General features: G+C 45.8%; 1 protein-coding gene across 1 annotated transcript in view; it reads left to right on the top strand.

Moving 5' to 3' along the window:
• Positions 1-16,757, top strand: part of LOC135055857 (protein-glutamine gamma-glutamyltransferase 5-like) — a 174,397-nt gene that overhangs the window by 56,260 nt on the left and 101,380 nt on the right. The window contains exons 2-4 of the mRNA XM_063960404.1: positions 3,653-3,832; positions 7,124-7,366; positions 10,214-10,332. Coding sequence (XP_063816474.1) covers positions 3,653-3,832; positions 7,124-7,366; positions 10,214-10,332 — 542 coding nt within the window. The remainder of the gene's footprint in view (positions 1-3,652; positions 3,833-7,123; positions 7,367-10,213; positions 10,333-16,757) is intronic.

A 16,757-nucleotide genomic window follows, 5' to 3' on the forward strand; every position in this document is an offset into this window, starting at 1 on the left:
TCTCCCTGACTGTTCTGCAACATCATGGTTGGATTCTAAATTTGCCAAAATCTCACTTGGTTCCGACAACTTGGCTGCCTTTCTTGGGCATGATCCTGGACACGGAACTGCAAAGAGTGTTTCTGCCAGTGGAAAAAGCTCTGGAAATCCAATGCATGGTCAAGAAGATTCTAAAACCGGCAAGAGTGTCGATTAATCAATGCACTCGAGTGCTAGGGAAGATGGTTGCGGCTTACGAAGCCATTCCGTTTGGCAGGTTTCATGCCTGGGTGTTTCAGTGGGACCTGCTGGACAAATGGTCCGGGTCTCACCTACACATGCACCGGAAAATAAGTCTATCTTCCAGGACCAGAATTTCTCTCCTGTGGTGGCTGCAAAGTTCTCACCTTCTAGAGGGACGCAGCTTCGGAATCCAGGATTGGGTCCTGCTGACCACGGATGCAAGTCTCCGAGGCTGGGGAGCAGTCACACAAGGAAGAAGTTTCCAGGGAAAATGGTCAAGCCAGGAAACTTGTCTCCACATAAACGTTCTGGAGTTAAGAGCCATTTACAACGGCCTTCTGCAAGCGGAACACCTTCTTCGAGGTCTACCTGTCCTGATTCAGTCGGACAACGTAACAGCGGTAGTGTACGTAAACCGCCAGGGTGGAACAAAGAGCAGAGCGGCGATGGCGGAGGCCACAAGAGTTCTCCGCTGGGCGGAAAAGCACGTGAGCGCTCTATCAGCAGTCTTCCTTCCGGGCGTGGACAACTGGGAAGCAGACTTCCTCAGCAGACACGATCTCCATCCAGGAGAGTGGGCTCTTCATCAAGAGGTATTTGCAGAAGTGACAAGGCGTTGGGGAATTCCTCAAATAGACATGATGGCGTCTCGCCTCAACAAGAAGCTTCCGAGGTATTGTCCAGATGAAGGGACCCCCAAGCCAGTGCAGTGGACGCCCATGTAACTCCGTGGGTGTTTCAGTCGGTATATGTGTTCCCTCCACTTCCTCTCATTCCAAAAGTATTGAGGATCATAAGACGAACAAGGGTTCCGGCAGTACTCGTCGTTCCAGATTGGCCACGAAGGGCCTGGTATCCTGATCTTCAGGAATTGCTCATAGAAGATCCTTGGACGCTTCCTCTCAGAGGGGACCTGTTACTACAGCGGCCATGCGTATTTCAAGACTTACCGCGGCTGCGTTTGACGGCGCGGAGGTTGAACGCCAAATCCTAGCTCAAAAGGGTATTCCTGGGGAAGTTATCCCCACTCTCCTTAAGGCTAGAAAGGAGATCACGGCGAAGCATTATCACCATATTTGGAGAAAATATGTGTCGTGGTGTGAAGACAAAAAAGCTCCTGCGGGGGAGTTTCAGCTGGGTCGTTTCCTCCATTTTTAGCAGGCAGGCGTGGATGCAGGCCTGAAATTGGGTTCCATCAAAGTGCAGATTTCGGCTTTATCTATTTTCTTTCAAAAAGAATTGGCCGTCCTTCCTGAAGTTCAGACTTTCGTGAAGGGAGTGCTGCATATCCATCCTCCGTTGGTGCCACCCGTGGCACCGTGGGATCTTGACGTGGTGTTCCAATTTCTTATGTCTCACTGGTTTGAACCTTTGCAAAAGGTTGAGTTGAAATTTCTCATTTGGAAAGTGGTCATGCTTTTAGCCTTGGCGTCCGCCAGACGGGTGTCGGAATTAGCGGCTTTGTCTCACAAGAGCCCATATTTGATTTTCCATGTGGATAGAGCGGAATTGCGGACTAGTCAACAATTTCTGCCGAAGGTGGTTTCTTCGTTTCACATAAATCAACCTATTGCGGTGCCTGTGGCTACGGATGCCATGGCAGTGCCAAAATCTCTCGATGTTGTAAGAGTATTGAAAATTTATATCGCCAGAATGGCTCTTGTTAGGAAAACGGAGGCTCTGTTTGTCCTGTATGCTTCCAACAAGATTGGAAATCCTGCTTCCAAGCAGACTATTGCACGCTAGATTTGTAATACGATTCAGCACGCTCATTCTACGGCTGGATTGCCGTTGCCGAAGTCAGTGAAGGCCCATTCTACCAGGAAGGTGGGCTCATCTTGGGCGGCTGCCCGAGGGGTCTCGGCACTTCAACTTTGCCGAGCAGCTACGTGGTCAGGTTCAAACACTTTTGCTAAGTTCTACAAGTTTGATACCCTGGCTGATGAGGACCTCATGTTTGCTCAGTCAGTGCTGCAGAGTCGTCCGCACTCTCCCGCCCGGTCTGGAGCTTTGGTATAGACCCCATGGTCCTTTTGGAGTCCCCAGCATCCTCTAGCACGTAAGAGAAAATAGGATTTTAATAACTACCGGTAAATCCTTTTCTCCTAGTCCGTAGAGGATGCTGGGCGCCCATCCCAGTGTGGACTGTTACTTGCAGTTGCATTTTTAGTTGTTGTTTTCGGTTACACAAAGGTTGTGTATCGGTTATGTTCAGCTTGTTGCTGTTTTCCGTTCATACTGTTTTCTGGTATTCCTGGTAATCCAGTTGTACGGTCTGTTGTGGTGTGAGCTGGTATGTATCTCACCCTTAGTGTAACAAAAATCCTTTTCCTCGAAATGTCCGTCTCCCTGGGCACATTTCCTATAACTGAGGTCTGGAGGAGGGGCATAGAGGGAGGAGCCAGTTCACACCCATTCAAAGTCTTATAGTGTGCCCATGTCTCCTGCGGATCCCGTCTATACCCCATGGTCCTTTTGGAGTCCCCAGCATCCGCTGTGGACTAGGAGAAAAGGATTTACCGGTAGGTATTAAAATCCTATTTTTTCTGTACTCTTCCCCAGATTTGTGCCTCAAGACAATCCTGTCTCGGAGGTCTACATACAATTCCTTTGACTTCATGCTTGGTTTGTGCTCAGACATGCACTGTCAAGTGTGGGACCTTACATATACAGGTGTGTGCCTTTCCAAATCAGGTCCAATCAACTGAATTTACCACAGGTGGACTCCAATTAAGATGTAGGAACATCTCAAGGATGATCAGTGGAAACAGGATGTACCTGAGCTCAATTTTGAGCTTCATGGCAAAGGCTGTGAATACTTACGTACATGTGATTTCTTAAGGGGGGTACTCACGGAGCGATCGCTGCTTAAAATCTAAGCAATCTGACTAGATTGCTTAGATTTTAAGCATGATTGCTCCGTGTGCACCCCCCACAGCGATAGCGATGCGCGGGGCTATCGCTGGTGCTAGATTGGCCTGCCATGCAGGCCAATCTAGCAGTTCGCTCATTTCACCCACTGGTTGAAATGCGCGGCCCCCCGTCTCCCCCCGCACGTTCAGCACACATCGCGCTGTGCTGAGCAGTGGGAGAGATGTGTGCTGAGCGGTTCGCTCAGCACATATCTCTCCCAAATCGGGCCGTGAGTACCGGCCTATAGTTTATTATTTTTAATGAATTTGCAAATATCACAAAACAACTTTTTTCACGTTGTCATTATGGGGTATTGTGTGTAGAATTTTGAGGGGAAAATGAATTTATTCCATTTTGGAATAAGGCTGTAACATAATAACACAATGTGGAAAAAGTGAAGCGCTGTGAATACTTTCCGGATGCACTGTATAGTATATTTTCCAACATTCCTTTGTCATACACATTCCTTCCTCCATTCCACCTAAGCATACAGCTCAAACCTTTTGTTTATTAACAGCACCAGAAATTTCAAGGATCGACACCTACAAACTCAAAAATGGACAAGAGCATAATACGCACAGCACCCGGAGCAGGGAGCTCTATCTCCGTAGAGGCCAGCCTTTTAACATCAAGTTACTGTTAAACACCCTGGGCAAAGAGAAGAAGTTAAATAACTTGAGGCTTACAGCACAAACAGGTATGTTATTTGTCAACAATAATCTCCCTTCCTAAAAGGGTAGGCCATTAAACATTTGTTTTAATATTAAACCAGCCTTTCCTAGGTATCAAAACATCAGCAGTCAACTGTTCAGGACCTCTACTCGCAAGCTACTCAGACTCCTACCTTTTAACCCCTTTGACAACTACTTCTCTTGTTACCTATGACTACAGAATTTTAAAACCTGTACAAGAGCGTGCTGATTCTGCCATCAGTGGTATGAGAAGCAGGCATATAGAGATTATCTGGACAGGAAGGGAGAAAAAGGGAGGAGAGGGGCGAGTATCTCCCAAATTGGAGTCCCAGACATCAGAACCCTGCAGTTCAGATACTTAGAATAAGAAATTTAATGTTTATTCAAGAGTTTGGATAGGCATCTCTTTGAAATGCTTATTAAATCTTACATTTGTATAACGGCTACAGTATGTAAGAAACACATTTTTTTATTGTAATTGTTTGGATTTTATCGCATCATACAGATCATCTGATCCCTAAGCTATTATATTGTTTCAGTTCATGAACTACAGTGTACATACAGTACTCTCATTAATTGCTTGGTTTTTGATGTTGGTCATCTGGCTTCTAAAAGTTTGGACCTAACAAATCTAATTTGCTAGAGAGGAACCAAACCAAACTTGTCCGAAGGCAACAGGGTATGCCAGGGACGTGTGGTGAGGTCACCTGCCTCACCCCACCGCACGTCACTGGTGTATGCCTGACAGAGCCAGCCCTACGCATAGGCAAAGTAGGCAACTGCATAGGGCATTTGGAATGCCTAGGGGCCCAAGCAGCTTCTGCTGATTAAAATGATATGCGTCATGCCTGTATTTTGCATATGACTGCTGCTGTATCTGCATACGAAATGCTATGTTACAGTGTATTCCTGGAAATCACTGTAGCGTAGCATGTCATATGCAGATACAGCCACAATCGCACACAGAATATAGACATGCCGCATATCATTTTAATCAGCAGAAAGGGCACTACTGTGTGATCTAATGTGAATAAAGAGCAATATGGTGTGGTGTATTGTGAATAAGGGGCAATTCAGTGTGATGTAATGTAATGTGAATAAGGGGCACTACTGTGAGGAGTAAAGTATATAAGGTAAAGTGGTACTACTGTGTGATGTAACGTAAATACGAGACACTATCGCATGATATAATGTGAATACAATTGCACTATTGTGTGCCGTAATTTGAATTGGCGGTACTATTGTGTGGCCATGCCCCTTCCCAGCAAGAACACGCTCCCTTTTTGGGGAATTGCTCCTATTTAAAATATACGGGGTAGGAGCACCAAAATGAGAACTGCTATGGGTGATGGTGCTGGGAAAGGGGTGCAGGGTCACAGGCGGAACTAGTGGTGGTGCTAGGGGGCACCAGACAAAAACTTGTCTAGGGCATCATATTGGTAAGACAATTTAACAAAAAGGGAGGTAATCTGCGCACTGGGGTGGTTTTACTGTATGGGATGTGCTGCTAGTCAAAAGGGTGTCCTTGCCCTTTGGTTCAATATGGATATCTGGTTTTCATCTGACTGCGCTCATCCCCTACAGTTTGAGTACTCGTGAAATGATGCAAATGGGTACTTATATAAAGGTGTGTTTTACTTTCACATGTATCAAATATGACACTCAATATAATGAAACAGTGCAGATATTATTGTGGAACATGAAAAAGGTGGTAATCACAATGTGTGCTCCACGGGGAGCACCTTTTTAACTCAGTCCTTTAATCACTCAAATTGGTGATTAAATTCTTTAGGTTCTTGGCGTGTGTGTTCTGACACAAAGGCCAATGGGCTGGAAAAAATATATATATGTAATGATTAAATCTGGCTGTGTTGCTTTAAAAGTCAAATATAGATTTTCCAGTGGAAATGTCTCTAGTCCTGACCGGACTGTGTGGGCTTTAAAAATCTGTCTTTAGTAATTAGATTCATATAGTTGCAGAGGACGGCGTCCCGTACCTCTGCGTGTGGAAGTCAGGTATTCGTGCACTATCGTTGCGGCCGTACTTGTAAGATGTACAGGTGCGGGGGGCAGCGGGAACCTCCTGGCGGCTCCGGACAGACTCGTCCCTCAGCTCGCGCACCCGCTCTCCGGTTTGTCCTGTTAGGGATCTCCCCGTGTGCCTGCGCCGCTCGCTGGGTTGGTGGTGTTCGCGTGGGGGGGAGCTCAGCCGCAGGATCTAAACAGATCTAATCAAATCAGTGGAACAAAGGAGGAACTGATGCTGGTCCCGCCCGCAAGCCATTTTAACACCCACCACTATCAGAACACTGCAAAGACTCCCAGAGGAAGACCGATCCGGTTGAAACGCGTTGGAGGAGACGACTAAGAGACATCAAACCATTGGAGGACAGGAGAGTGCTGTGAGACCCTCAGACCTACGGCGCAGACATCGGTAAGCAGTACAGACGGACGGGCAGCAGGAGGACCACACAGGTGAGTACTCCGTTGTGGGGAGGTGCAACACTGCCACAGGCTCTGTTTAGATCCTGCGGCTGAGCTCCCCCCCACGCGAACACGACCAACCCAGCGAGCGGCGCAGGCACACGGGGAGATCCCTAACAGGACGAACCGGAGAGCGGGTGCGCGAGCTGAGGGACGAGTCTGTCCGGAGCCGCCAGGAGGTTCCCGCTGCCCCCTGCACCTGTACATCTTACAAGTACGGCCGCAACGATAGTGCACGAATACCTGACTTCCACACGCAGAGGTACGGGACGCTGTCCTCTGCAACTATATGTATCTAATTACTAAAGACAGATTTTTAAAGCCCACACAGTCCGGTCAGGACTAGAGACATTTCCACTGGAAAATCTATATTTGACTTTTAAAGCAACACAGCCAGATTTAATCATTACATATATATATTTTTTCCAGCCCATTGGCCTTTGTGTCAGAACACACACGCCAAGAACCTAAAGGATTTAATCACCAATTTGAGTGATTAAAGGACTGAGTTAAAAAGGTGCTCCCCGTGGAGCACACATTGTGATTACCACCTTTTTCATGTTCCACAATAATATCTGCACTGTTTCATTATATTGAGTGTCATATTTGATACATGTGAAAGTAAAACACACCTTTATATAAGTACCCATTTGCATCATTTCACGAGTACTCAAACTGTAGGGGATGAGCGCAGTCAGGTGAAAACCAGATATCCATCATATTGGTTAGGTCCGGCTCTGATGCCTGACAATTCAGAGAGGAGAATAATATCCTCTCATCTGTATTTACTCATTATATAATTTCTTTTTCAGGCCCATACCCATCCCAACAAGCAGGGACTCTCATTCAGTTCCCAGTAACAAAGCTGAGTGGCAGCCAGACATGGAGTGCTGAAGTGGAAAGTGAAACTATGACTTCTTTAACAATCACTATTTGCACTGCAGCAACAGCCTGTATTGGGCGCTACAGTCTATTCCTGGAAGGGACATACTGGGAAATCTCCAAATCCTATGTCCTGGGGGACTTCATTTTACTTTTTAACCCTTGGTGCTCAGGTAAATAATAGTTATAAGTACAAATGAGATGATTTTTAGTGAATGCCTAAAAATTAAGTAACCAAAAGATATTTTGATCTTACTCATTGCAATTATTTGTCTGTATCTACATTTTATCAGATAATGGGCCTGATTCAGAGATGTACGGTATTGCAGAGCCACAAGGAAGCAGCCATTAAATTTACCCGAGTAAGCCGGAGCTTACTCAGACTGGCTATCGGAACTCTTCTGCCAGGACCAGGAAGTCTGTCATTTTTTAGAATGGTCCCTGTCCTGCCCCTGCTTCACCCCCAAACTTCTGCTGTGGCTAAGAAGGGACTGCGAGAGATCACGCAGCACTCGTTCTGCACATTGCGCAGAACAGTTTGTGCGCGTGCGTAGTTCCCTCACTATTAAGTTGATAAGTAAGCCATCGGGTTTACATACTAAACTGAATCAGGCCCAATGTTTCATAAGTATTGGACAAGTAGGGTCAGTACTGTATGTAATTGGTATAAACTATGAAGTTTGTAATTGATTCAAGATTTGTTTACAGCAATCAAAACAAAAATACAAAACCTGATTAATTTGTAGAATTGTAGGTAAAGTTGTTGCTTCTATTTGATGGCTTGAACTATTCAGCACTAGTAGCCCTCCACCAGTCTAAACATAACACTAGTAACCACTAGAGATGAGCAAATCAGAAAGAACCAAGCACTGTATACCCCGACAGGTGGTGGGTCCAGAGGTGGGGCTTCAGTGCAGTCAAAAATTCAAATAGGTGAGCCACACCAACTGCCACCCTAAACTCTGCTAGACATCACCGGCCAGGAATCACTGGCAGCTGGTGTGGCTCCGCTACTTGAACTTTGGAATGTGCTGCAGCTCCACCTCTGCAACTGCAACTGCTCGAGACCAACAACTCATTGAATAAATAGCACAGGTCCATCTACTGAATTATTGGGCAACCACTTCCCCAGGTACAAAGCATCAATAGTCTATCATTGGTACCTTACCGCTTTACCAATATTTCCTGGGTGCTGGTCATGCAGCCTTTCAATAGAAGTTAGTTCTGATCTTGACTACCCCTCTCCAAGCAATTCTCAATCAACTCCACTAAGGGAAAGCCTGGGCTTCTTTTTTCCACTATGAGAAGAAGACCATGAGTGTGGCGTGCTAAAATTAAATCTGCCATGTGGAACTTGCAACAGCAGTGTGATAAGCTACCGGCCATGTACTGAAGAACTCTAGGAATCTTCCTTACTTCTCCCCAGACAACAGAAGTCTAGAAGACACCTGCCTCTTATAAAAAGAGAGAGAATGTAGAAAAACACAAAAATGCAAAATTTTAAAATACACTAAAATAAACCCTTCACCATTTTGCACAACTGTTTAAAAACTATTTAACAAACAATTTTCATTTTTCTTGTATCCGCATTAATATAAACTCCCTTTAAATAACACCCATATTTATTTCCCATTTGGGGGAATAAAATAACCCAGCACTTTTCAGAATTGGGCTGGAAGCCTTTTGCTTGTTACAGTCTGTCGTCATCTACCCTCAATAGAATTGGGGCTGATGTTCACTATAGCAGGTAGATATGACTTCACTGACTCACAGAGATAATTGAAGCACCAAAAGCCATTGTACCCTGGGGATTGTGAAGCATTTGGGGTAGAGACGGTCTATTTTTATATAGAGTGCACTGTGCATTTGAAGTAAGAACACTTCCACATGTACTTCTCCACCACATCGGTCCCATAAAATATAAGTATTAAATAGTATATAAGATCTTTTTTAATTATTTCCTCTTTTACTTTAAAGAAGGAAGGTGTTACTTAGTTGAAACTTTAAGAGCGTTTTCCACCAACATGCACTTGAGACAGCCATATTGTGGAGCCAATATCTCTGAGAATGAAGCCTAGCAATTCAGAACTACAGTCATGTTATAAGTTGAGGGTTCCATCATTCCTTAACCATATAGCAATCAGTATAAATATATGTTTTACCAGTACTGCCTGTTTCCTGGCTGCTCCAAAAGTAGAAAGTCCCCTATAACTGCTGAACAGGTCATATTGGTGATGCTACAGCAGCGAGGAAAGAGAAAGAAGTAAATAGTGCATGGTCCATGAAGGACACCAGAACCATAACTACTGCCAGCCAGTATCGTACAACACTCCCCAACCAAGTTTTTTTTTAAATCTAGGTAATAGGTTTGGGTTTCCCTAAAGATTTCCATTGAGGGATGTTGGAAATATGTGTGTACAGGCTTGAGGATGGAGCAGAGTTTCTATACACACCAGCAGATGCCTTACAACAACAAAGAGCCCAGTTACTTAACCAGTGTAGTGTAGATAAAGCAGGAACAGCTGTACTCACTGTTATACACACTGGTAGATGGAGATGATCTTGAGCAGAGAAGGGTGTCAACAAAGGTATTGCCATCCCATCTTCCCACATCTGACATAAATAGTGCATTTTTGCACTGTGAGTGTACTAATCAGTGTACAAGCCGTGCACACATGTACATGCAGAATTTTTCTCATGGTACATTGCCCACAGCCATTAGACACATGCATAATACAAATTCAAATGCAAGTAGATGGTACACTATACAGTAGCTTATAGGACATCCTGATCACCATTTCCATCATTACAGACATAAAGTAAGGATACGGAATATTAGTATAGGTTTTGCTTTTGTCAAAAGTACAGTGAAAAGAAAAACATAAAAGCCTAAATGAAACTTACAGTGTTTGTTTGTCTGTACTATACTATGTGCAATGTTGGGTAGATGACAGCTCTCTGGGTGTTGAGTGCAACTACAAAATGTACAAGTGATTCCAGTAACTGGTTTCTGTTTACAGATGATGATGTCTTCCTGGGAGAAGAGTCCTTGAGACAAGAATATGTCATGAATGAGCATGGCTTGCTGTATCAGGGTAGCAACAACTTCATTCTCACTACACCATGGAACTTTGGTCAGGTATTAAAATGTTTCAGAAAAAGATATTTCAAAATCAATTGTCACATCCTATAAATGGCTTGAAGTTGCCCACTTTTGGAGAGGACAGAACCTCTGATTTAGAAAGACACACCAGATAAAAGCCTAATTGTACAAACAACTATGATGGAAATATTTTGGAGCAGTTGGTTGAATTGCAGCCTCCTAGAGTGCAAACAGCTGCTGTACGTAGTACAAACACACAGAGGGGTAAATTTACTAAGATTCGTGTTTTCCCGTTTGAGGTCAAAGTTCAATCACGAATGACATCGAAAGTGTAAAACTGCAACTTTTTTAATTTATTACGCCTAATTTACTAAGCTGTCGTATTCGGATTTTTCATTTGTTCCGATGTCGATGTCATTCGTGTTTTTTTCCCGTTTTTTACGGCAGTGATTAGCAAAACACTGCCGACTTTATCACAATGAATCTCGGCCGGATCTGTGTGATCCGTGCTGGGGTTCATTTTTTTTTTTTTTTTTAAATAAACACGGTAAAACGGAGAAAAAAAATGCGTGGGGTCCCCCCTCCTACGCATAACCAGCCTCGGGCTCTTTGAGCCGACCCTGGTTGCAGAAATATGGGTAAAAAAATGACAGGGGTTCCCCCATATTTAGGCAACCAGCATCGGGCTCTGCGCCTGGTCCTGGTTCCAAAAATACGGGGGACAAAAAGAGTAGGGGTCCCCCGTATTTTTAAAACCAGCACCGGGCTCCACTAGCTGGACAGATAATGCCACAGCCGGGGGTCACTTTTATATAGTGCCCTGCGGCCGTGGCATCGAAAATCCAACTAGTCACTCCTGGCCGGGGTACCCTGGGGGAGTGGGGACCCCTTCAATCAAGGGGTCCCCCCCCCCAGCCACCCAAGGGCCAGGGGTGAAGCCCGAGGCTGTCCCCCCCATCCAATTGGCTGCGGATGGGGGGCTGATAGCCTTTTGTGAAAATGAAAAGATATTGTTTTTAGTAGCAGTACTACAAGGCCCAGCAAGCCTCCCCCGCATGCTGGTACTTGGAGAACCACAAGTACCAGCATGCGGCGGAAAAACGGGCCCGCTGGTACCTGTAGTACTACTACTAAAAAAATACCCAAAAAAAGACAAGACACACACACCTTGAAAGTAAAGTTTTATTACATGCATCCACACAAACATACATACATACTTACCTTATGTTCACACGAGGGTCTGTCCTCTTCTCCAGTAGAATCCATGGGGTACCTGTTGAATAAATTCTACTCACCAGATCCAGGGTCCCAGGCTCCTCGTAGCATCCATTTGTAATCCACGTACTTGAAAAAAATAAAAAAACGGACACCCGAGCCACGCACTGAAAGGGGACCCATGTTTGCACATGGGCCCCCTTTCCCCGAATGCCAGAAACCCACTCTGACTTCTGTCTAAGTGGGTTTCTTCAGCCAATCAGGGAGCGCCACGTTGTGGCACCCTCCTGATCGGCTGTGTGCTCCTGTACTGTCTGACAGGCGGCACACGGCAGTGTTACAATGTAGCGCCTATGCGCTCCATTGTAACCAATGGTGGGAACTTTCTGCTCAGCGGTGAGGTCACTTTCGGTCAACCGCAGGGCAGAAAGTTCCCACCATTGGTTACAATGGAGCGCATAGGCGCTACATTGTAACACTGCCGCGTGCTGCCTGTCAGTCAGTACAGGAGCACACAGCCGATCAGGAGGGTGCTACAACGTGGCGCTCCCTGATTGGCTGAAGAAACCCACTTAGACATCAGTCAGAGTGGGTTTCTGGCATTCGGGGAAAGGGGGCCCATGTGCAGACATGGGTCCCCTTTCAGTGCGTGGCTCGGCTCTCCGTTTTTTTTATTTTATTCAAGTACGTGGATTACAAATGGATGCTACAAGGAGCCTGGGACCCTGGAGCTGTGAGTAGAATTTATTCAACAGGTACCCCATGGATTCTACTGGAGAAGAGGACCGACCCTCGTGTGAACATAAGGTAAGTATGTATGTATGTTTGTGTGGATGGATGTAATAAAACTTTACTTTCACGGTGTGTGTGTCTTGTCTTTTTTTGGGTCTTTTTTTAGTAGTAGTACTACAGGTACCAGCGGGCCCGTTTTTCCGCCGCATGCTGGTACTTGTGGTTCTCCAAGTACCAGCATGCGGGGGAGGCTTGCTGGGCCTTGTAGTACTGCTACTAAAAACAATATCTTTACATTTTCACAAAAGGCTATCAGCCCCCCATCCGCAGCCAATTGGATGGGGGGGACAGCCTCGGGCTTCACCCCTGGCCCTTGGGTGGCTGGGGGGGGGACCCCTTGATTGAAGGGGTCCCCACTCCCCCAGGGTACCCCGGCCAGGGGTGACTAGTTGGATTTTTGATGCCACGGCCGCAGGGCACTATATAAAAGTGACCCCCGGCTGTGGCATTATCTGTCCAGCTAGTGGAGCCCGGTGCTGGTTTTAAAAATACGGGGGACCCCTACTCTTTTTGTCCCCCGTATTTTTGGAACCAGGACCAGGCGCAGAGCCCGATGCTGGTTGCTTAAATATGGGGGAACCCCTGTCATTTTTTTCCCCATATCTCTGCAACCAGGGTCGGCTCAAAGAGCCCGAGGCTGGTTATGGTTAGGAGGGGGGACCCCACGCATTTTTTTTTGAGAAAATAACCACTTTCCCACCCCTTCCCACTGATATACATGCACGGATCTCATGGATCCGTGCATGCCTATCCAATCACGGTAAAAAAAAGCAGGTCTGTTTTTTTATTGCACTTTTTTACGAGTTGTAATTTTTCACGGCAGTGTTTTTTTTTTTTTTGCTTTGCACTTCTTAGTAAATTACCGAGATTCATACTTAAACAGCCGCGTTTTGACCGATGGTGTATTCATTCGTATTTTTTTCTTGGACTTCCAAAAAATTACGAATGCCCTCATCACTGCCGTGATTATTGCTTAGTAAATTCCCGAGATGACACTTTGAAGAAAAAACGGCATCTCGGTCAAAATCGGGACCTTAGTAAATTTACCCCTGTGTGTGATCAGCATGGCTAGCTAGGAATATAATGCAGGTCATAACAGAAGTCACAGAGATGGACTCATCAAAGCACAATATGAGAGGGGCTAGCTAGGTTCAAATTATCAAATATATCCTAGAACTAACTTTTCTAAAAAAAAATGTAAAAGACTTCTTTGTAAACCAGCTTTCCTAACAATACATATCCTTTATGTGTGTACTGGTATAAGAGTCAGATTTTGAGAAGTATCTAGACGTGGAAATCTCTAGGTGTCTTTCAGTAATATTTTATATACTATAGGTGCGAAATTTGCTGTTAAAATAGGATTTTAATTACCTACCGGTAAATCCTTTTCTCTTACGTCCTAGAGGATGCTGGGGTCCATTTTAGTACCATGGGGATGTACCAAAGCTCCCAGTACGGGCGGGAAAGTGCTAATGTTCCTGCAGAACTGACTGACCAAACTTAAGGTCGTCAGCAGCCAAGGTGTCAAACCTGTAAAACTTAGCAAACGTGTTTGCCCCTGACCAGGTAGCTGCTCGGCAAATTTGCAACGCTGAGAAACCCCGGGCAGCCGCCCAGGAAGAACCCACTTTCCTTGTAGAGTGGGCCTTTACCGAACTTGGTAACGGCAATCCTGCCGTGGAATAAGCGTGCTGAATGGTACCTCTGATCCAGCGCGCAATAGTCTGCTTAGAAGCAGGACCCCCAATCTTGTTGGGGTCACAGAGGACAAACAAAGATTCTGTTTTCCTTATCCGAGCCGTTCTTGCAACATAAGTCCTCAATGCTCTGACGACATCCAAGGACTTTGAAATGGCTGAGGTGTCAGAAGCCACTGACACCACCACAGGTTGGTTGATATGGAAATAAGACACAACCTTTGGAAGAAAATGCTGACGCATCCGCAGTTCAGCTCTATCTTCATGAAAAATCAAATAAGGACTCTTGTGTGACAGAGCCCCTAATTCAGACACTCGTCTGCCTGAGGCCAAGGCCAACAGCATGACCACTTTCCAAGTGAGAAACTTCAACTCTACCTCTTGTAGAGGCTCAAACCAGTCCGATTTAAGGAATTGCAACACCACATTAAGATCCCATGGCGCTGCAGGAGGCACAAAGGGAGGTTGGATGCGCAGAACCCCCTTCACGAACGTCTGGACCTCCGGAAGGGAAGCCAACTGTTTCTGAAAGAAAATGGATAAGGCTGAAATTTGGACCTTGATAGACCCTAATCTCAAGCCAGCATCCACAACCGCCTGTAGAAATAGGAAAAGACGTCCTAATTTAAACTCCACCGCAGGAGACTTCTTGGATTCACACCAAGATACATATTTTCTCCAAATACGATGGTAATGTTTGGACGTTACCCCTTTCCTGGCCAGAATAAGTGTGGGAATGACTTCATTGGGAATACCATTACGGGCTAGGATCTGGCGCTCAACAGCCATGCCGTCAAACGCAGCCGCGGTAAGTCTTGATAAACAAATGGCCCCTGCTGAAGCAGGTCCTCGCGAGGAGGAAGAGGCTGAGGATCTTCCAGTAATAACTCCTGAAGATCTGGATACCAAGCCCTCCTTGGCCAGTCTGGAGCAATGAGAATTGCTTGAACCCTTGTTCTTCTGATGATCTTGAGAACTTTTGGTATTAGTGGAAGTGGAGGGAACAGATACACCGACTGAAACACCCACTGGGTCACCAGTGCATCCACTGCTATTGCTTGTGGGTCTCTTGACCTGGAACAATATTTCTGAAGCTTCTTGTTGAGACGCGATGCCATCATATCTATTTGAGGAATGCCCCAACGATCTGCTACCTCTGCAAAGACTTCTGGGTGGAGGCCCCATTCTCCTGGATGGAGATCGTGTCTGCTGAGGAAGTCTGCTTCCCAGTTGTCCACTCCCGGAATGAAAATTGCCGACAGAGCTTTTGCATGTCTTTCTGCCCAGAGGAGTATTTTTGTCACCTCTGCCATTGCCGCTCTGCTTTTTGTTCCGCCCTGGTGGTTTATGTAAGCTACTGCCGTTACATTGTCTGACTGGATCTGTATGGGACAACCTTGAAGAAGCTGTGCCGCTTGATGAAGGCTGTTGTACACAGCTCTCAATTCCAGAATGCTTATGTGAAGGAGTACTTCTTGACTTGACCATCGTCCTTGGAAGCTTTCCCCTTGCGTGACTGCTCCCCAACCTCGGAGGCTTGCATCTGTGGTCACCAGGATCCAAGTCTGAATCCCGAACCTGCAACCCTCCAAGAGGTGAAAACTTTGAAGCCACCACAAGAGTGAAATTTTGGCTTTTGTTGACAGAATTATCCTCCGGTGCATGTATAGGTGCGATCCGGACCACTTGTCCAGTAGGTCCCATTGGAACACCCTGGCGTGGAATCGGCCAAATTGTAGAGCCTCGTAGGCCGCTACCATCTTCGCCAGCAGGCGGATGCACTGATGAATCGATACGCGTGCTGGTTTTAAAACTTGTTTGACCATCCTCTGGATCTCCAGAGCCTTTTCCACCGATAGGAATACTTTCTGTGCTTCCGTGTCCAATATCATTCCCAGAAATGATAACCTCCTTGTGGGTTCCAATTGTGATTTTGGAAGGTTTATGATCCAACCGTGCTGTTGAAGCACCGTCAGGGAAAGTGCAATGTTCTGCACTAGTTTCTCCCTGAATCTCGCTTTTATGAGGAGATTGTCCAAGTATGGGATGACTTTGACTCCTTTCTTGCGAAGAAGAACCATCATCTCTGCCATCACTTTGGTGAATATTCTCGGAGCCGTGGAGAGCCCGAGAGGCAATGTTTGGAACTGGTAGTGGCAGTTCTGCACCGCAAACCTCAGGTATGCCTGATGCTGCGGGTAGATGGGAACATGTAAATAAGCATCTTTGATGTCCATCGATACCAGAAATTCCTTTTCCTCCAAGCTGGAGATCACCGCTCTTAGGGATTCCATCTTGAATTTGAACCTTTTCAAATAAAGGTTCAGAGTCTTTAGGTTTAAAATCGGTCTGACCGAGGCATCCGGTTTCGGCACTACAAACAGGCTTGAATAAAAACCTTTTTCCTGTTGTGACACAGGAACTAAGGAAAATAAGAATTTACTCACCGGTAATTCTATTTCTCGTAGTCCGTAGTGGATGCTGGGAACTCCGTAAGGACCATGGGGAATAGCGGGCTCCGAAGGAGGCTGGGCACTCTAGAAAGATTTATGACTACCTGGTGTGCACTGGCTCCTCCCACTATGACCCTCCTCCAAGCCTCAGTTAGGACACTGTGCCCGGACGAGCTGACATAATAAGGAAGGATTTTGAATCCCGGGTAAGACTCATACCAGCCACACCAATCACACCGTACAACTCGTGATACTATATCCAGTTTGACAGTATGAAAACAACTGAGCCTCTCAACAGATGGCT

Source organism: Pseudophryne corroboree, chromosome 3 (assembly GCF_028390025.1).
Source record: "Pseudophryne corroboree isolate aPseCor3 chromosome 3, aPseCor3.hap2, whole genome shotgun sequence".
NCBI lineage: Eukaryota > Metazoa > Chordata > Amphibia > Anura > Myobatrachidae > Pseudophryne > Pseudophryne corroboree.